This window comes from Zootoca vivipara, chromosome 2 (assembly GCF_965207765.1).
Source record: "Zootoca vivipara chromosome 2, rZooViv2.hap1.1, whole genome shotgun sequence".
Lineage (NCBI taxonomy): Eukaryota > Metazoa > Chordata > Lepidosauria > Squamata > Lacertidae > Zootoca > Zootoca vivipara.
This window is the reverse complement of record NC_142584.1, coordinates 13,971,152-13,992,498: the sequence shown is the minus strand read 5'-3', so window position 1 is coordinate 13,992,498 and position 21,347 is coordinate 13,971,152. Positions and strand designations below refer to the sequence as shown.

Below are 21,347 nucleotides of genomic sequence, written 5' to 3'. Positions count from 1 at the left end.
TGACTACAACTCCCAAAATCCTCAATCACTGACCATGCTGACTGGGGGCAACAACATCTGGAGTGCCACAAGTTAGTCTTCCCAATCTACAACTATACTTCCGATGTAGTTAATTAGCCATATGGGTAAGAGCCAACATCCAAAGTAGCCTGTCTGCCATAATGGCATTTAAGATCCACCTATTCAGGGGTGTCTCAACAATTAGCTTCAGGTACATCGTTCCTGCCCGTCCTACCATTTTGATCAGTTAGTGGTTTTAAGTAACCACTTAACTGTCTTCCACTGCCACATATTTGGCATACCAAGTCATTTAGCATCTGGACAAAGGATGTGTCTTTTTAAGGTGGATTTTATTATTTCCTTCTAACGGTTATTTCAGTTTCCCATAGCACCTTGGCAATGTCAAAAACAAATACAAATACATGTATAATTTTAACAATTAAGCATGAACCTACTTTACACATTTTTGTTTTAGACAGCTTTGACAACAGGAATAAACCAAACTGACAAAGTAGAGAATCCAGATAATTACTACTACTTTTTTTCAACAGAAGTCTCACAGAAAAGTGAGAATATAAATATCAGAAACCAAACTTTTCCGGGAGAGACATAACTGAGTGGTTTTGACTGAAGAACTGAAACCATTTGTGCACTAGCCAGTTACATCAGAAATATATTTGAGGGGGGATTTTATCCATGACAATCTTCTGTAGAAAACACACACCCTCCAGCTATTAAATATAAAATTCTTGAAGCTGTTACAGGTTACTTTGAAGACCGATTAGTTTCCATTTAATATCCTCTGAAACCTACATTGATACACTCATCAGATGTCTTCCAGATTCCAGGGCTGGAGACCCAGCTAACTTTCATCCAAAGAATGGTTTTTTAAAATGAAATGTACCATCCTAAAGGAAACCCACACAAAGAATATCTGCTCTCTCTCAAACACACACACGCACACATACACACACACACATAAGAGCATGATAGGCCATTAAAGATTAATGGTAACAATCTTATGTTTCAGAAGGAAATATCAAAAGTTAAAGAAAAAAAACCTATTGCATATTTGTTGTAATCACAATTTACAAAAGTTTAAGCGCCCCCCAACCCGAAGTGCATTTCTGTTGCATTTTGTCTGTATATAATGCTGCATTTTACAAATTCGAAATCTGTACACGTGTAGCAGGTGTTTTTTTTTCCTCATGTGAATATTCACTTGGGTAACAGTAAAAAGAGTGAACATATTCAGACATTTAGCCGATATTGATGAAATAGTAAGGCCATAGCTATTTTACTACAATAAAAGCATTGCTTAAGTCACTTAATTGCTACTGATCTGCCCCAGTTTCATTTTTAAGTTTTCTTCTGGTCAGTAAGATGGGTTTAGTTTAACCTACTGCTAAATCTGCATCACACTTTCTGCCAAGCTAAATTGAAAAAAGAAAAGAAAGCAAGAATAATAGGTTCCATGCCAACGGAGTATCTCCTCCTTTTTTCCCTTCCAGAACTTAAGCACAACAATAGAACCCAGAGTTACTTACCAATCCTAAAAACATGAAAGGAGGAAAACTCAGAACACTCATAAAATCACCAACAAATGAGAGCTGAGGAAACTGAAAGCTGTTTGCCATTATAATGAATTATTATTATTAACTGATAAGACTCAACAGGCATGCCTGTCCACTATTGACCTGTTAAGGAGAAAAGTAATGGCATTTAGGTTGACAGCTTTGACACTGATGTTTTATGGATGAAATGCAAACATCAGCTTCATCTCCACTGTTCCAGTATTTACAATGAAAATGCTTGTTTTGGTTAATTTTACCAGTACAGGCTATGCCAGTATATATTACATTCACCCAGAATTTTTATTATACAAAGGACAAGGGTTTACATGTTGTTGTTCACTGCCTCAATTTCCCAGTAACTATAAGAATGCTTCGTCCATTAACACTTTAATGCAAAACTATGCAGAAAACAAGCACTGCCACATTCAACGTTCTTACAATAAAATAGCAGAATTGCCAGCAGTGAATCTAGTTCTAAAGATGTTATTTCTCGTTTCCAGAGTAATATGAGAAGACTGATGGATGGAGACTCGAGACACTGTCTGAGAAAAAACAAGAGCAATAGTGAGCCCAGATAAGATTCTAATCATGCAATAACTGCAAGAAAAGTTAACAGCACACACTGTTCGCTCTCTTTTTAACAGTTGCATTTACTTCATTATTTCCTCTAAACCTAAAAGTTTATAATATATTTGAGGGGGGGGAGGCTATGTTAATTGAGTTGATAAGTTACCAAATATTGAGTCCTCAAGAGTAGTAACTTTACACTGGAAAAAGCTGTTTTTACACACTTAACACATACATTGCACAAGAGCCATAACCCACACACACACAGACACACACATTCAGGGTGTATAACCATAGGTCAAGATTTTTAACTCACAAGAAAGCAATTGTGAGTTCTATTTGTTTTAACATCCAATAAAGCAAAGAGCTACACTTTCAAGTTGATCTGCTTTTGAACAAAGAATCTACCCATACGTGGATACATAACGCAGGGTTAGGTTTCACACACTCGCATTGCCAGGTAATTATTTTGACTAGCCCCTTTCCAAACAACTGCATTCTCTCTGAATGACAACTCTCCCTCTCCCCCCACCCCCCGAACTCTTGTCGGCTCTTATAAATTCAAATACATCTTTAGTTTGCAATGTCACAATACGTGTCTACCCTAAGGATAACTGTAGCAGTTCAACCTTTTTTTCCATTCCAAGTGCAGTAATTAGATTTATGATCTTAAAAAAGCATTTTTTAAGTACCCTTCCATACATTTTGCAGCGTTCTTAACACTTTTAAATATTTTTCACCTTTTGTGGGTTATGTCCATACAAAAATAGCATTATGAGTAAACCAAAATGAGTTTTTGTGTTAACAGATGTGATCAATGATTTGTGTAAATTTAAAGACTGCCAAACCCAGCACATGTACTTTAAAATGAGTAATGATTAATAACATGCATAGAAAAAAGAATATCAACTATGTAAGTACATATACACTTCTCAATCAAATAAAAAAGTGATTGCCAAGCTGAATAATAAGTTAGAGAAATGACAAATCTAACTTTATATATATATTTATATACTTATAAAAATAGATATGAGTGTTCTCAAAGCCATTGATAGAGAATGCCTACTGAGTAAAAATTGCCAAGGGTTATCTGGCTAAGAAAATCAGAAGATGAACATTTTCACAGTTAAATTATTTATCTGCCACTGACATTTTAAAGTTATCACTAGCATATATAAACTAGGATGTGGTAGTATCTCGCAACTGCATTTTCCAGTGTTCACAACTAACAACTTTAGATTTGTTATACTTGCTATTAACTAAAGAAAGGTACACTTTGTTGTTGCAAGATACTTTCCCCTAACACTTTAATACAGAACCTTGAACTCTAGCATGCAGATTTTGGCAGATTTAACTTGTTGTAGCTTTCCTATTCCTTTTATGACTTACTACAGTTACCAGCTTATAACCCTGACTGCTCATTACACAATGTTGTTCATCTAATAAACATAAAGCTATGTAAAAATCCTCTCCAATGTTCTCCAGACTAACTTGGAAGTTTCCATGGCTATCACCTCTAAAAAACCGAGGGAACCTAGTTACCAAACTTGCTGTTTTAAAAGTCTGCCCTATACACAACCTGATTTCCAGTATAGTATGAAGTGCTTTTTTCGGTAGAAAGAGCTTTTTCAATATACAGTATCTATCAATGCAAGTTACTCTAGAGGCCTTGCCATGCAAGGGCAAACTTCAAACTGACTTGCCTCACTTCTCACAATTAAGAATACGGAAGAGATGAAAATCCAAGGTCATTAAATGTGATACCAAGAAAAGGTTTGCTGTGCACTTTTTCTGTATTACCGGTAGTCCTGCATCAGTACTGGAACAACCATTCCAGCTAGATGTGCATAATTCTGTAATAAAGATTTAGAGAAAATACTAACGCAGTGGGGGGAAATAAAAATAATGCAATCCCTAATTAGAGGAAAAGCAAGTACAAATTAAAACCTTGCCCACTATTCATTTACTAATCTTGCTGTTTGTATAATCCAAAGTAAAACAGAGTTTTAAAAACTGACCAAAATTAGTAAGTTCAAATACTACATTTCCAAAACACAAAATACTACAGTAGTACATTCAGTTATCAGCAGTGACTAAATCATGACATAACAAGTATGTGGCTACACTCATTCATACTGACCAAGCATGTCAGTTTTGGGGCTGATTTGTAATGCAAGGCCATTAATGGCATACACATCATCCTACAAGCCGTACATTAAATAGATTTAAAAAGTAATTTATAACTTTTACAGAAATGCTTTTTTCAAATAAGGAAAAAAAATATTTTGCCTCTTCTTTCTCCAGGTGAGGAACACGCTATCATGTGTATGTATTTGTTCCTCATTTTCAACAAACTAACTCATAACCCAAGAGTCTACCTTCAGGCAGGAAACCCGCTGCAAATTAAAACAAAAAAAGTTACAAAAATTATAATCTTTTATCATATTTATATTGATTCAATTCCTCCAGCATTTTATATATCACTTTGAGATGAATATTGGGACCTCCTCAAGCACTCTCACACCGCAAACTCTGTGCTCTTGAATTCAGTGTCCGCTTTCCCCACATTTGTATTTCTCACAGCTGGCCAGTTTCTCCTCTACTGCTCATTAGTCCATAGTTATGATTAAATAAAAAGTTTGATCAATTTTCCTTTGGTGATCGTGGTGGCACATACTGCTCCTTGCCAACACGCCGAGGCGCTCCCTGAGGAGAAGACCTACGTCCACATTGGCGCCTCTGTTCCCTGATTTTTCCTGCGGCTCCCCTGGGAGGCCCGTTGCCCCTGAAGACAGCAAAGTCCTTAACCCGTCCTTCAGGTTTTTCACACGCCTTCTCTCCAGCTCTTTCATGGGTGCCATTTTCTTCTGTTTTGGCAGGAGAGGTTACATTGGTACGCAGCTCCCTAAGCGGCTGAACAGGAACTGGAGCCATCTCTTTTGGGGGTTTCTGGCAGACTTCAGCATAGCTGAGCTTCCGGGGTTGCTTTTGAGGGGTCAAAGAGAAAGGTTTTAGTGTGCCAGAATACAAAAGGACAGCCTGCTGGAGAGCATTTTAAATTAAGAACCAAGCAGTTTCTCTTCGGTCAATGCACAAGTTTATTTTATTATTATTTTCAACAGCCCCCTCCATCCGGAAACAAACCTTTACTGCAAATACTGGGGTGAAATTTCCACATTCCCCAAGGCTTGGAGGTGTTTATTAAAGTCATTGAAAACCCACTAAAAGCAGGTAGGTAGCCGTGTTGGTCTGGCATAGTCGAAACAATTTTTTTTTCTTCCAGTAGCACCTTAGAGACCAACTAAGTTTGTCATTGGTATGAGTTTTCGTGTGCATGCACAGTGCTACTGGAAGGAAGAAAAAAAATTTTTTTTTGTTTCCACTGAAAGCAGACACCCTTACCTGTACTGTCCCAGTAGGCATCGTGTTCGTACTGGTTGTAGATGAAGTGGCGTTTGTCCTAGGTGATTTTACAGTACTGAGGGGGCACACAGGTGAAGGTGGCGAAGTCTGGCTTGCAACCTCTTTCTGCGCTTGGACCTCTTCCAGCTTATCTGGCTGAGTGGCACTGGTAAATCCAATGAGAGTTTGATATTACATCTTACACAGGAACTAGCTGGGTTTCTTGCAAATGGTTTCTTGCACCCAAAGCAGTAATTTTCCAGGTATGGGAACATATTTAAAGGCAGGGGGCACAGATTCCATATGCTCCCTTCCCTGTGTGCATGTTGAACGCATCATCACACACAATGCCAGCCCACTCCCACACAATTAATCATAACATCATAGGTCCTGCTCCTTTTGTGTTGTCATGCACTAGTCGTATGAGCAACACTTTTCATTGTTTTTATATTCATTTGTCTGATAAACATTAAAATACAATGGCCCAGTTTGCATGGAATGTTAAGCCAAATAAATGGCTTGGCACAAAACAAGCAAATATGTGGGTGGGCCACAAATATGTGGGTGTAGCCTCCCCTGGTCTGGCAGTGCTACCCAGGACTAAGCTATGGTTTGGTTTAGTATTAGGTCTAAACTCAGGCTTGTGATTTGTCTCACTTCAAAGCACTAGCTGTAGCAAAGGCTTGTTTCTTGGGTTTACCACTTGTGGCTTCTCTAGGGGAAACAAACTATGAGCCCAGATTCAGACTTAACACTAAGCAGACCATGGCTTCTCCTTGGCTAACAGAGCAATACCGGAAGTGTGCTATGGTCTCAATCTTCACTGCAGGGGTCCATCAGCACCAAGTCATTGTTTGGCTTAGAATTATGTTTGAACTGGCTCCAAGTACACCCATGTTCCTCTATTTAATCCAGGCATCCCCAAACTCAGCCCTCCGTATGTTTTGGGACTACAACTCCCATCATCCCTAGCTAACAGGAACAGTGGTCAGGGGATGATGGGAGTTGTAGTCCCAAAACATCTGGAGGGCCGAGTGTGGGGATGCCTGATTTAATCTGCTTGCTCTTAAGACTCACAAGTGAGCTCTTAAGAACTGTTTACTTATTTTAAGGATATTCAGTATAACCAGATATGGGGACCCAAATTACTGCACAGTACCTTTTACTCAAAACAGAACAATATGTTACCAGACATCTGAGGAGATAGGCAGCACCATGAACTACTTCTTACAAACATGAAGAGTACACAAAGCATTCATCAATTAAACGGAAAAGGGCAGGGCATTGTGAGTATAGATGCACTTACTGAAACTTTCTACCCCAACTATTATTGATATTTGCTTTTGTCTTTTGTTTAACTAGCTGCCCTGTAATTTGCTTTCCCCCTTGGTTTTCTTTTTATTGACTGCATGTCACTTTGAACAGCCTGCTGGCAGAAAATGCCTCTAGTACTAAAACAAAAATAAATATATTTGCCCTTCCCTTGCAATGCAGCTAGATAGTTCCAGGTGCAACTTAAAACTAACACTTGTCTCCTTACCTTAATCCAGGAACATCAATCTCACAGGGAGAACTGGCACTCACAACAGGCTGAACAGTACTCTGGCCCTGCTCTTCCTGAGTAGATGCTATACAATTGACTGGCAACTCTTTGTTTTCCTAGAGGAAGCAAAAGAACGATGTTTTCAGCCACACAGACTAAGATAACAACTCACATGAATCACTGCCACAAACAAGGGGCACACAAACATTTTAAAATAGGAATGTCATTCAATCAAGCCTGCGGAGTACATACATTAAAATGGATCCTTTACAAGTTTGTAAAAGCAGCTGTACCTGTCTATTCCAGCACTGCCCACACCAGCAGCCATAGCAGGGGTGAAATCAGTCTTGTACTTAAAGCCACAGTGGCCACAAACTGCATGCAGGTGAGTGAGGGAATTGGCAGAGGAGGGATGGAGCTCTCAGTCCCTCCTATGCTCACAGCATAGAAAAATAGACACACCCTCACAGGAGGCAAGCCATTTCCACACTCAGCACAGACCTGGAGCAAAACTGCCATAGGGGGGACAGATCTCTTCACAGGACTAGTTACAGGTCTGATGGGGCCTTCGGCAAACTTGTATCTAATGGGTCTCCAACTCTTGTCACTGGGCCCTGTGGCAGGCTTACCTAATAGCAGTGGCAGGCTCCAAAGTGACGCTACATAGGGGCATGGTGGGAAATTTAAATGTTGGCTATACTCAGGTACTTAACACTGATTCAATAGCCAAGCAAAATAAAAAATAAAGGCAGGCCCAGGGCAAGCATCACTGGTGACACCTTCCAGTGCACTGGCCTCCTGACCTTCACTCTCCCTCCCTCTTTTGTGAGCCCCTAAAGCAGGCAACTAAACATTTTGCAGGCTACTAACAGGTATGGGCTTATTTACAAGGGTGGCTGAAATAATCATGGCTCAGATTTCTCACCCAGACATTCAGCAGTCCTGGCCCCACTAGACGTAGTGCTCCTGTATGGACCCCTTGGAGCAAGACAAGTTTATGCACTGTGTAGCAAGCATTTCAAGGCAGGGGTGCATTTGCTTTATTATCGGTCACAGGATTTGGGGCCGGGCTGGTGGGAGGCAGCCACTTCCTGCTCTCTTCTAACAATCTGTGCCTTTGATTAGGGCAAGACTCACTCTAACCTCCCCTTCTTGCTCTGAGATTGGGTAAAGCACTGAGATTAGGTACCTTTTCTTTGCTTATTCCTTTAACAACGTCCGACATCCTACTCTCCAAGACTGGGTCCCCTTGTGTTTTTATCATGCTGCCAGGCAATGGAGGGAAATTCGAGGCTAGCAAGTCAAACTTTGGTGTCAAAGTCTTAGTTTCAGCTGAAGGCTGAGGCCGCTAAAAAAGAAGGTAACATGTTAATACACTGTGAAGGAGCAACATACTATGCTCCAATCAATATTCAATCTAGAGAAGAAATTGAGTAACACACTTCTTCCCTTCATCCAGATATCCTTCCAAGCCATATTCATGCAATACAATGAACTGGTTCACATGCAATGCTAAATCAGGCTGTGGCTTTCAATGAAAGCATGAGCAAGTACCGTAGATCCCTGAATAGAAGATTGTAGTCGTGCTGCTGCTGCACTGCTGTGAGCTATGCCATGATTTGCCTTAGCATGCCATCCACACCCAGGCTCATCATTTGCATCTTCCAGTAAGCCTAAGAACAAACTGTGGTTACACAGCTTGTGGTTTGTCTGGAGACAAACCACAGGCCTGGGTCCAGATGATATGCTAAACCAAGCAAGCCACAACTTCACTCACAGCAATCGCAGGACCAAAGGAGAAGCAAAAAGCAGCCACAACATCCTCTTCAGAAGTCCCAAGTGCTTGTATTTAGGTATTGTTGTGAACCATATTGGTGAGAAAATATCCAAGTACTATTGAAATTCACACAAAATGAGATTTCAAGAAAATATATTCAATGGAAATTGAGAGCAGTATAAGTGTGAAATCTAATTCCATTACATGCAATACAGGTGGGAATGAATAGAAAGGTCACTTTTCGGGCAGAAGGGAGGAATGGCCCAAGCCATGATTTTGGAAATGACAGAACCTCTTTTGGCACATGAAGGGCCATCACAGGGGCTGTTTTACAGTACAAATATTCCTTTTAGTAAACCCAAAACCTTACCAAAAGTCTGTCATCTTCCCGTCTTCTCCGACCTCTGAAAATGTTTCTCCTGTAAATAAGCAAAGAGAAACTTCCATGAACTTTCTATTTTTAAAGCCGCTAAATTGCCAACAGCTTATTGATATGACTGAATGCCCATCCATCTTTTATTCCCTGTGTTTTATTGGAGTTTGCCCGGTTTTGTGGACACTCTAGAGCTGGTAAAGAGAAGGTTCCCTCAGAGAATTAACACTAATATCGTTCCAGCATTAGTGTTAATATTATGGTGGTTTTTGTGGCTATATTAGCTCAAGGTTTTGGTGGTTATCTTTGACGTTTGAGAGAGGGTATTTCCCTTTTTTATCACTCACTTTTAGTCTGCTATTGATTTTGAATGTTAAATTTAAGAACAGCATTTGTATGAATTTCATTCGTTTGTAGAACTTTGTTTTAAGAGTAGCTTTGAGACTTCACTGTAGCAAAGTAGTCCCAGGTTCAAATGCTGACAAAATAGAGCACAGCTAGATGCGCTGATGAAGACCCCTGTCTGTCAATACAGACATCCTTGGCTAGATAGACCAATGACCTAGCTCATTATAATGCAGCTTTATATAGCTGGCAGAAACCTTAAAGCACACCTGTAAATGATGTATTCCTTACCTGCCTCTGCTCATGCCATAATCACCATTTTGCTCTATCTGTGTAACAGAAGAATCCTTCGGTGAATAGCTTTGATCTTGGTGTCCTGACAATGTGTTTGCTTGCCGTTCTGTTTGAAAATTCCTCGAGCTGGCTCTGTGCAGTTGTCCATCTCCTACAGACACAGCACTGACTGCGGATGTTACTTCAGCAGAATGTTCAGAACTACTTGACAATCGGAAATGAGGCTTCACGCTGGATATGTAAAGTATGTGGACATTAATTAACCCAACAGTGCAAAAAGGTGCTCCTGTCAACAAACTAAACTGGCTCTACCATTTGAAGCCACCAACACATTAAGAACTAAGGAAGCCTAGTAGTATTTTCTCCTAATAACAATACAATACATTGGCCACCAGAATCACAACTGTGAATTGACAGAATACAATGTTTGAAAGCAAAAACAAGGCTATTTTTTTACTCAGCTTGGTTTTTGGTGATGTCAAGTTGTGTTTCTATATAATCACCCCAATCCCCTCTTTCAGGTTCTGCTCAAAATCCAACTACTCATGTCCTACCTTCAAACAAGCATGCCCCCATTTTCTTTTTAAAATGTATTAACAAATTATGCAAAATACAGTAAAAAGGAAAAAAAAATACAATCAATCATTTATTTCACTATTCAATACAGATATGTCAATTCTATTCAGATTATATATAATCTAATTGAATTTGAATATATATATATATATATATATATATATATATTCAAATTCAATTAATAAGCTAAACTAAATTGGAAAGGAATAAAAAGAAAGAGAAAAACAAGAAAAGAAAAAGAAAAGAAACATGAAAGAAAAAGGTAGAAAGGAAAAAAGAAACATGAGCATGTCTCCATTTTCTTTGTCCTCACCTATTCTGAGATTAAAATATAAGGCAAAGTAACAGTCTCCATAATTTTTCTTTTTTGGGGTGCAATTACAGTGGTAACTCTACTTACGAATGTTTCTACTTACAAATGGAGCTCCGTCCGCCATCTTGGATGCGGTTTAGAAAGGATTTTTTCTACTTACGAATTTTTAGATAGGGTTGCTTCTACTTACGAATTTTTTCTCCCAATGCATTCCTATGGGATTCAACTTACAATTTTTTTCGACTTACAAATGTGCGTTCGGAACGCATTAAATTCGTAAGTAGAGGTACCACTGTAATCATGTTAAAACAGATCATTACTTCCCCTTCTTTTAAAAAAAATAACCACTCCCTGTATGGATGTGGTACCCAGTCAACACTAAGGTTACATCTTGTAAAATAAGGTCCCCAAACAAAGTCATTATTATTTTCATTATCATGTGCCAATAAAGAATCACATCTCTGTGAGGAAGGCCCAAGAGGCAAATAACTCCAAGAAATCCTTTGCCACTAGGGGATCAAGGTGCACGTAGTTTCTCTGAAAACACTCAAATATATGTGTGTGTGTGTGTGTGTGTGTGTTTCTAAATAGACTTACTCAGTATTAGCTGGAAAGACTGCAAGGTGGGTTTGAGCAGAACACACCCTGATAAACTATTCTGTCTGTTGCGAGCGGAGGGAGTGTATAGCCATCAATTTAGTATCACAATATTAATAGATCTAATCCTCAATGGAAAAACTCTTATTGGCCCAAACCATAAACTGATTCAACTTCAAATGTCACAAATGAGTTTGCAAAAGTCTGAAATATATTTAGAAAACAGTTGGTAACTTTTTATTTATTTTTTTGCAGTAACTGGAATCAGCTAATCCATCCATCCCCATTTCAAGAAGGTTATCAAAGTCCTCATAGGGCATCAACAAAAACTGCCAAGAGGGTCCAGAATGCTTTAAGACCTAAATGCAGAGACTTCTATAGGTTTCCTTTTGAGAAATGACCCCTTATAGGAAATTGAAGAATTGCAGCGTAGTACAATACAAATCACACTAGTAATAACCAAATGAACAGTTTACAAATTCCAGAATGTTAGGACCAATGCACACTACAAATAAATAGAAATATGAAGCTTTTAAAACCAGGTTTCAAAGTGTGTGAGCCAGCCCTCAGATCTCATAATCTTAGCTGTCATTGAGAAGGGCACACATTCTTAGCCTAAGCAAGAGAAAGAGAGGACAAAGAAAGAAAACAGCAGGAGAGAAAAGTATGAGAATATTAAGAGATGCTCAGACTTCGATTGTTAGGCCCATTTTCTCTCATGTGCAATATTTATCATCACAGGGCTGATACTCAGAATCCACACCTCATTCTTGATGCTGCCATAAAATAAAAAACGCACAACCGTCTGATCTGTCAAGAATTATTACTCAAAGGCATATGGATTTCCAAAGCTGTGGTGTGATTTAATCCTACAGGATATTCTCAAAGATTAGAAATATTTTGTTCAGCTCTGGGGGAGTTAAGGCAGGGCAAGATCTTTGTTTTCCTAAAATGTATGCCCACTGACACATACTTTTGTAAGGAGAAAATCATTTTCCAATGTGGTTAGATATTTTCATAAGGCTCTGAAACCAAGCTTTAAAAGCTTACTATATAGTCATGTAGTAATATTAAAACAGCTGGAAATGACAGATACACATTCATACTGCAAAAACCTAAGACTCTGAAACTTTCTAGTCAATCTCCAAGCTATGGCAACTATAAATTAGGATATGAAAGATATTTAATACTCATTGCTACAGAAAGTTTTTCTTTTAAAACAACTTTTCCTAAACACATTAATGTAGGAAGTTTGCACCTGAACCTTGACAGTGCACAACCAAAAATTTTGTGTGCCCAAGAGAAACTGTTCATGGGAAGTGCTTATCAAGTTACTTGTACCCAAGATAATCATAAAGAGGACATCTCAGCATCTTCTACATTTCCCCCTGCTTTTCACTTAGTACAAGCAATTCTACAGAAAGTAGGTTCCACGTGCTGGTGCCATCTAAAACTCAATCCATACCAAATGTCTCAACCTGTCTTATTAAAGGCTTTAGAAAGCCAAGTTTTATCAAGTTTCAGTTAAAATTAAAAAACCAGTACCACAGGTCCCGTTGTTGCTGAAACTACCGTATCATAGTCCAACTTCTGTTAGTGACACTGTCTGACGACCCTGAACTTTGGCCTCCCCAAATGTGTACAAAGGCTGTTGGCAAATGAAATCTAACAGAAAGCAATGGCTGTTAACCTAGCACACTATCATTTTCAGTAATTATGAGTTGCTCCCATTTACTGGATTTTTTCTTCTCTTATGAATGAGCATATCTACACTCAAATCTTTACAGCTGTATCAGAACAGAGTCTAATTTGGTAAATGAATTACAGAGGTGGAGACAATATGTCTGTTAAAACAGAAGTAGCTTGAAATGAACTTGTCATTGAAATGTTGTACTGTACAACTGCACTACACTTCCTCCACCGCACACCCAACTAACTGCAGAGAGCATTCCTTTAAGTGTGTCATTGATAAACACTTCAAGTGGCCACGTGAGCCAATACAACAGAAGAATGAGCCTGCAATGCAGCGTTGGGGAACCTCTGGCTCACAGGCAAATTTTGGCCTGCAAATGGTCCAATTTGGCCCACATAGCCTGTTCCCCTAAACCACATCTACATGCCCATCAGCTGATGCCACTGATAAGTATTAAATTCTGCATTGGCTGTGCACATGCACAGCTAAGGTAGCAGGATTTAATCTCCGCTGAACAGTGGGGGTTAAACTCTACTTAGTTCAAACAAGAGTGGGCAAGGGTGTCTGAAAGTTCCCTACCTTCTCCCTGCTGCTGGTCTAGCACCTTGTTTTTCCTTTGCTTCTTGTGGAGCTGCTGTGAAAGCAGCTTCTCTTGAGCACAGCAAGCATGGTAAAATTCTGTGGTTTCTTCCTCCCTTCACAACCCGTCATTGCCTTCAGTACAGGGGTGGAGACATGCTTGTAGCCAAGAAGCTATAAGTGTCCCATGGCCCATGCATATCACAAATCATCTTATTACTACACCTAAGACTTAAAATTACTACACCTAAGACTTAAAATTTTTGAGTGGTGAGCTATAGCAAATATAAATGTATTAAGCTGTTTCCTAGCTGATCCTAGGAACTGTGGAAGCAAATTCTAGCTTTGAATTAAACCGGAATCTGTCTCCAAATGGCAAAACAGACAGAAGGGGAAAAGCTGCATTGCTCAAAAGAATGGCTAACAAGACAGATGCAGTCATAGGTCTCCCAAAAAGGGTGTGGCCAGTTTTTCTTACCGGTTTCTATGGAATGGGCGAGCTATACTTAATCCAGCAGCATTTGTCTTGTACGATCCTGGTGAATTGAAGCCATTTACAAAGCCACCGTTAGGAAATGGAGCCTGCAGCAGATACAAAGTATATATCAGGAGGTTGCACAGAGGAACCATCCCACTAGTTAAAGGTTCTTTAACTAGAAAACTGAGGACCACAACAGTATACTCAAAACCAAGTTAAGTATGCTTCCCTACTTCTACATTTCCACCAACTACATACATTTCCCTTTTACCAGAATACATTTCCCTTTTACCAGCTGTGGCAAGGTAATGCTATACTGAGTGGAGATGTTCTCCTTAGAGCAGGGGTGGTCAACTTCCGAGAGACTGCGATCTACTTTCAAAATTATAATCTGGCAGTGATCTACCACCGTTTTTTGGGGGGTTCAGGTCAAAGTTGTTGACCTTTCTGGGGAGGAAAAATGTCCCTTTTTGCAGTTCACCTCTAAGGGGTTCAGGGAACTTTTCCCAGGGAGGGGGATGAAAGGGGGAGGAACAGAAGCAGCAACTAACCTGTCCGTTTCTAAACTCCGGCTTCCCTTCTGAAACAATAAAGGCCGACACAGGGAGAGGGGGTGGGGCCGGAAGGGGGCCAGTGACCAACCGTGATCTACAAAAACCTCACAGGGATCGACCAGTAGATCACGATCGACATGTTGGACATCCATGCCTTAGAGTATGTAAGGGCTAGAAAGTCAGGGCTCACATAAGAAGGCAAGAAAATGGGGGCAAGATATGTTAGCTCAAGCAAGGAGGAAAGGATAGAACCAATATGGGATTTCTCTAGATCAGGCACGTCCAACAGGTAGATTGTGATCTACCAGTAGGTCACTGGATGTCTGTGGTAGATCACTGCTAGATCACTGGCACCCCTAAAAAAAACTCACCCAAATTTTTCCTCCTCCCTAAAAAAGCTGAACTATGACCTGAAGCCCTAAACAAAAATGGGCCCCGCTCCCTCCTAAAAAAAGCTCAACAAGTTTGACCTAAACCCCCCAAAACAGGGCTTCCCTTCCTTAAAAAAAACTCAACAGCTTTGACCTGAACCCCTCAAAAGGGGGTAATCACTCCCAGTTTTTAACTCTGTGAGTAGATCAGAATCTCTTGGGAGTTGGCCACCCCTGCTCTAGATTAACAGCAAGAATTCCCAGAGTTTCAAAGACAGTATATCCCAGCAGCTGTAGGTGTGAATTTCTGCTGTGATTATCTATCACCAGTTTAAAATTAAAAGGTCTGTGTGTAAAGTCTTAGAATCCTCAGTAGCTTATTTCCAGAGCCACTAGTAGAATGCTAAACATTATTAAACCCACTAATTTTAGTTCATAGCTAGAGGAGGCTCGAATTTATTATTGTTATTCCACTGCTGAATCTCATGGTTTTTTAAGCAGACCTTTAAAACCACTCAGTAATTTTGAATAAGACAGTTTATCTGTATTTAGTACTGAAAATGCTTAAAGACTACAGCGGTACCTCGCAAGACGAATGCCTCGCGCAACGAAAAACTCGCTAGACAAAAGCATCTTGCGAGATTTTTGGGGACTCGCAAGACGAAGTTTTCAATGGCCACGCTTCACAAGACAAAGTTTTTCGGCAGTTTTTTTTGGGGGGGGGCCACGGCAACCCACCCTTTGCAAGACGAAATTATCACTAGACGAAGCGACTCGCGGCACGAATTGATTTCGTCTTGCGAGGCACCACTGTATTTTAAAAAACACTCAAGTGATATTTAGTGACATAACAGTGTTCTTCATCCATTGAAGCAAGATAAACCCAGGTGACTCACATACAAGACATAAGCATAAGCTTACCAGTGGTGTTTCAAAATAAGGTGCAGGGTTTGGAGACCATGTCTGAGGCACAATACTGTAGATGGAGTACTGCTGAGGACTATATACAGGCTGCATAAACAGTGGTGAGGCAAACTGTGCTTGTGTTTGAACAGGCTGAACATACACACTGGAATCCACTACCCGGTAACCATTCTTGGCAAAAAATGTGTTGATGGCTTTTATCCTGGCCTGTAAAAGGAAGATGAAACCATGGCACATTTACTATACATGGTGACAAGGCCATTAAAAGGTCTGTATTAGAGTAAAAGAAAAAAAAGAGAGCCTACAAAAAACAACAACCATATGGGATCAGCTGCACTAGGAAGTTTTCCATCAGTCCCATTGCAATGTTAAAAGGTGGCCCTCTTGGTTGTGGGAGGCGGGGGGTGGAGACGAGAGAAAGATCAGGATCTGGCTGGTTCCTGACCCTTGCTTTAAACCATGATTAAAATAAACCAATTTGGAGAGAAAGATTACACCTACACCAAACTGGTATTAAAACCACAGTGCTGAACCCATCATTTAAATACTGAACTATAACTTAAGATCCGAGAATACCTGAGGCAACTTACCATTATTGGCTTGCCCTGAAAGGTTTTAACTTCTTCCCGTAAATATTTAAATGCCTGTACAGATACAAAAACATTCACTGAGAGACTCACTTTGACAGAATTACACTTCAGAGATATTGGAAAGCTTATGGAACTATCTGCATAAATACAAACGGAACCAAAAAGAAAGAAAAACAATCTGGCCCCTTTTACAGAGGTTACTTTAGGAACAGTTAAGAGCTTTGCCACATAAAGTGTTAAATTAAAACTGGGGTGGACGGTCTGGTGGCAGTCCTCCAAACCTTTGCCTCTAGCCCTCAGAACTCTTCCCACACAATCTTCACTAGCCTGTGTGCTTTTGCCAGGCTGGAATATGTCCTAGACCTCCTGATAATGCCTCTTATTTGCTTTGATGAAGGACAGAGTGTGAGAGTGTGTCTAGAAACCAGCCTACTCTACAATGGTTTGCATTTGATTTGTTGCTCCACCCTCCTTTGCTGCCACTCACCATTGGCATGTGGCATGTTGCTTGGAAGGTAATGTGCCTCTTGAGCTGAAAGGGTTTCTTACCCATATCAGAGCAGCAAATACACCCCTGGATCAGTTGGGATATGCAGATTCTGCTACGCCACCCACACCCCCACGTAACGAAAGCAATGTTGTGTGTTCTTAGCTGCCTTCAGTCTTTCAAAGTTCTCTCCCCGCTTCTCAACTTCTGGCTGAGTTTACATGATTGCTTTGAGAGAGACAGGTTCATAACTGTTCTTGGCTGACCTCACCCGCTAGGAGAGGACAGAATATAATAGCAGTGTAAAATGCTGGCCACCACATGGTTTTCTTACCTGCTGTGCATCAGTGTCCGACTGGAATGTAACGTACCAGTTGTTATTATGAGCAAATTCACAACTTATCACTTTGGGGCAGCTTTCATTTTTAAACAGTGCCTTTACCTCCTGGAGGGAAAAAAGAGAGACTATTTCAGTAAATTACAATTGCTGTATAGGTTTTTGTGATGTATTATCAAGAGGAGCATTGTGCCATCTATGACAAAAGTCAAAGAGAGTGACTTAATATATATGCAGTACTATGTTTATCATCTTTATTTTTAAATATTTTGAATTCCTACTGGAGTACAAAATGAGTGAAACACTGTTTCCTACATTAGCAATGACCTGTACTCTGCTTACATAAATGTGGAACAGTGCATTTAGCAACCACAATAAGAAACATTACTTTACTTCAACTTCCAAACAAGATTGCTAACAATCTGTAAAGCCACCATGTGATCTCCTAAGTCAAATAGGCTTCCTGCAAAACAAAGCAAGCTTGTTCCAAAACAAATATCTGTATCCACAGCTATAGGGAACAACTAATATTTCACAACTAAAAAAATTAACCTCTCAATTTTTTAAAATGCCATTGTTAAGGTGCATTTAGTATAGGTATGACAACTGCTACTCAGTTATACTTTACAAAACAATCACAACCAAATATTCCAAATCTCCCTGATAGCCTGGAGGGAGTTATTGTGATGAAGCAAGAAAAATGCCTTAGAGAGTATTGCCTTACTACAAAGCACATCATTTGAAGTTCTCACTGGGAAAAGGAAAGCTTTCTGCAGGACTGACATCTTAAAATATATTTAATCCTGAGAGGCGATTGGCTGCTGTGGATGGAACTCAATGTCGTGCTAAGGAGATATTTCCATCAGCACAAGCATTTCTGTTTGCCTGACAGAACAATCTCCTCACACACTCCTCACACCTGACAGAATGGATCTGAAGGTGGTGCAAGGGGAGGAGAGGGGGAAACCCCATTGTGCTACCATGAACCCTTGTGCTGACTTCTGCAAGTGCACCATGCTAGCTGAATTTGGTCCTTTCTATCCAGATGAGTTTCCTTGCAGAATGGTACTTTCCCCCAACTTGTTATATCAATGGAATGCTTGAATGTTTTCTTACCTCTACAGGTGTTGTTTCAGGAATCTCACGGAGAATAATAATGCATCGTTTGTGGTTTGGCCTAACTTTCTCTCCTCGTTCATCCACTTGGACTATAGGAGTAGCTGAATTTAAAAAGAAGTAGTATCTTAAGAATAGTTTTTAAACTGCCAGAAACAGATACAACACAACAAGACCCTAAGAACGACATACATGAACCCTTTCACCCAACTTTCAACTTAATTCTGAAATGGGTTACTCCATTCGCTTGATTCTGTGCCCACAAGCTCTGCTCATTCTCATGTTAATCTTTCCCCTTTTTGGTAAAGAAGTTTCAACCAGAGGAAACCATTACTCCAGAAAAACCCACTGCAACAAATCTATGGGCAACATCCAGTGATGTTCTCACTTCCACAATGCACTTATGCCACAGGACTTGCAATTTCCCTTCACCTCTCTCCAGCCTCCATAACATGAAAATCTGCTCAAGGCCCTTCAGACCTCTGAGGAGAGAAAGGTTAACATGAGAATGAGCCCCACTGCAGAAGCAGACACTCACTGAAGCTACATTGAATCTCACCCTGGGGCATGAAAGGGGAAGGTAATTATTTCCCTTCAGTTACACATAGCTCAAACATAATAGGTTTATGTATAGCAGGCATCCCCAAATTGCGGCCCTCCAGATGTTTTGGCCTACAACTCCCATGATCCCTAGCTAACAGGACCAGTGGTCAGGGATGATGGGAATTGTAGTCTAAAACATCTGGAGGGCCGCAGTTTGGGGATACCTGATGTATAGGAAGGGCACCAAAACAGTTCCAAATCAAACAGCGCAGTTTCACTTTAAGGGAGTGGAAGGCAGTTAGAAACAGCAACAACTCTCTAGAGCCTTTGGTGCAGACATATGTTTCTCAGATACAGAAATGCACCTATTTATCCAGGGGTAAACACATCTAAAAATACAGCTAAGAAAAGAGTTTGACATACATCTTAGTACTTCCACAATTAGATCCATATTAGTTGTCAGTTTCTTAATTCCTTCCATGTTGGCGATTGTCCATATTGGAATAAATTGATCACTGTCCATTTGAGACATCAAGTAAAGATCCTTGGATAGATTCTCACTAGAAATAAATAAATAAGCATATTTGTAAAATTATACCCAGAAATCAGGGTGGTTTATCATAGGGACAGTTATATCAAACACTTCAAAACAGTAAAGAAAAATAGAAACTTATAAAGATACAATGTTTTTGTGTAGGACTATAAACATTTATGTAACAGAGATATACCAAGATCACAGGATGGAATCATACACATCATGAAAGCAGCAACGTAACATCCTTTTACCAATTTGTTCTAAATATTGATACAGTATTACCAATATGGGTTGCATATTACTACAAAGAAACACTTGCCTTATTGTTTTGGCCTGGTTAGTGCATGAACTGTCAGGAGCAGCTACCTACTGATCTATAGACCATAGCTGCCAAGTACCCTGTTTTCCCTGGGAAACCCCCGTTTTTTACTTACCTTTTCCTGGTAGTCCCCCGTATCACTTCATCTCCCATTTTTCTCCGTTATTTTCTCCTGCCATCGGCCTTTTTTTTTTTAATTTGCCCTTCTATGGGCACCCAAAATGGCCGCCGCCAGCTTCAAAAGCCGCATCTACGCATGTCCGGAAGTGCATAGACGCTACTTCCGGTGTCGGCGGCGGCCATTTTTGGTGCCCATAGATGGGCAGAGCGACACCGGAAGTTGCGCCGTGCACTTCCTGACATGTGTAGAAGTGACTTTCGAAGCCGGCGGCGGCCATTTTTGGTGCCCATAGAAGGGCAAAACGACACCGGAAGTTACGTCGACGCAACTTCCGGTGTCACACGGCTGCCGGTCCCGGATTCTGCAGTCTGGGACTTGGAAGGTAAGTCTATAGACATTTATATCCCACCTTCACAATATCAATACAAAATACAAAACAACAGTAAGTTGTGTGCATCCAGCAAAGATGTCCTGTTATTGCAAGGATGTCCAGCTCCTCATTGGACTTCCTCTCTCCTCTGCCCTTGGGCCCTCCCATGCCACCCCTCAAAATCTCTTCCGAGGTTTCCCCAACCTTCTGGAGCGTATCTTGCGGGAGCAGAGGGCACATGGAGAGAGAAGTAAAGATGGAGGTTCATTGCATAGACAGAGGTCCTTGTTCTAATGGGAGGACTTTGTTGGATGCAACCCTGAAGTAATAGAAAACTAGACGAGCACAAAAACTAGAAAAAAACCCATCAGGGAGCAATATAAAATTGCTATAAAAACAGCACTAAAACCCAAAGAAGAAAGGAAAATAGTTAAACAAACAAAAAAAACAAAAACTTTAAAAAGTGCCTTACATTTCTTTTTTACAGTAAGAATTTCAGAATCTTGACTGGGTCAGGAGGCACCATGCCAACCTCGTTCTGTCACAATAGCATTGTGCCAAATATTAATAAGAGGATTCAAGAGGAAACATTTACTTCTTTTTAATTGACCACTTACATAAGAGTCCTTAAAGCAAAGGTAAACTGCCCTCCAGTTACTGTTGGACTCCATGCTGGCTGGAGCCAATGGAAGTTGCACTCCAACAAACAAATGGCGTACACCATGGCAAGAGCCAATATCTAGCCCTAGTTATGTTAACCAATACATTTAATAAAGAGTTCAATACCGTGAGAAACAGAACTCCAATTGTTTCTTCAAACACTCTTTCAAGTCTTCCGGAGAAATGACAGGGCTGCCTTCATCTGAAAAAAAAATGTATTCGAGAGTGAATTACTAATATTTTTTCTTTAAAAAACAAACCAAAAGACAAAAAACTCAATGTACGGGGGAGGGGGCAGAAGTGCCAGGT

The 21,347-nt window shown here is 40.1% G+C and overlaps 1 protein-coding gene across 8 annotated transcripts in view; it reads right to left on the bottom strand.

Annotated features, from left to right (window-relative positions):
- Positions 1 to 331: 331 nt before the first annotated feature.
- The window catches only part of LARP4 (La ribonucleoprotein 4), a 36,894-nt gene continuing 15,878 nt past the window's right edge, over positions 332 to 21,347 (bottom strand). For 7 of the 8 annotated variants that reach the window (XM_060272024.2, XM_060272018.2, XM_060272021.2 and 4 more), the window contains 13 exons: positions 21,165 to 21,240; positions 19,457 to 19,593; positions 18,491 to 18,594; positions 17,372 to 17,482; positions 16,551 to 16,604; positions 15,958 to 16,167; positions 14,112 to 14,215; positions 9,873 to 10,106; positions 9,234 to 9,282; positions 8,276 to 8,434; positions 7,084 to 7,202; positions 5,544 to 5,709; positions 332 to 5,126 (listed from right to left, as the gene is read on the bottom strand). In XM_060272024.2, the coding sequence (XP_060128007.2) occupies positions 4,785 to 5,126; positions 5,544 to 5,709; positions 7,084 to 7,202; positions 8,276 to 8,434; positions 9,234 to 9,282; positions 9,873 to 10,106; positions 14,112 to 14,215; positions 15,958 to 16,167; positions 16,551 to 16,604; positions 17,372 to 17,482; positions 18,491 to 18,594; positions 19,457 to 19,593; positions 21,165 to 21,240 (1,865 nt within the window). In that variant the 3' untranslated portion in view covers positions 332 to 4,784. Of the gene's footprint in view, positions 5,127 to 5,543; positions 5,710 to 7,083; positions 7,203 to 8,275; positions 8,435 to 9,233; positions 9,283 to 9,868; positions 10,107 to 14,111; positions 14,216 to 15,957; positions 16,168 to 16,550; positions 16,605 to 17,371; positions 17,483 to 18,490; positions 18,595 to 19,456; positions 19,594 to 21,164; positions 21,241 to 21,347 lie in introns of those variants that run through there. The other variant, XM_088661352.1, reaches the window with a different exon arrangement.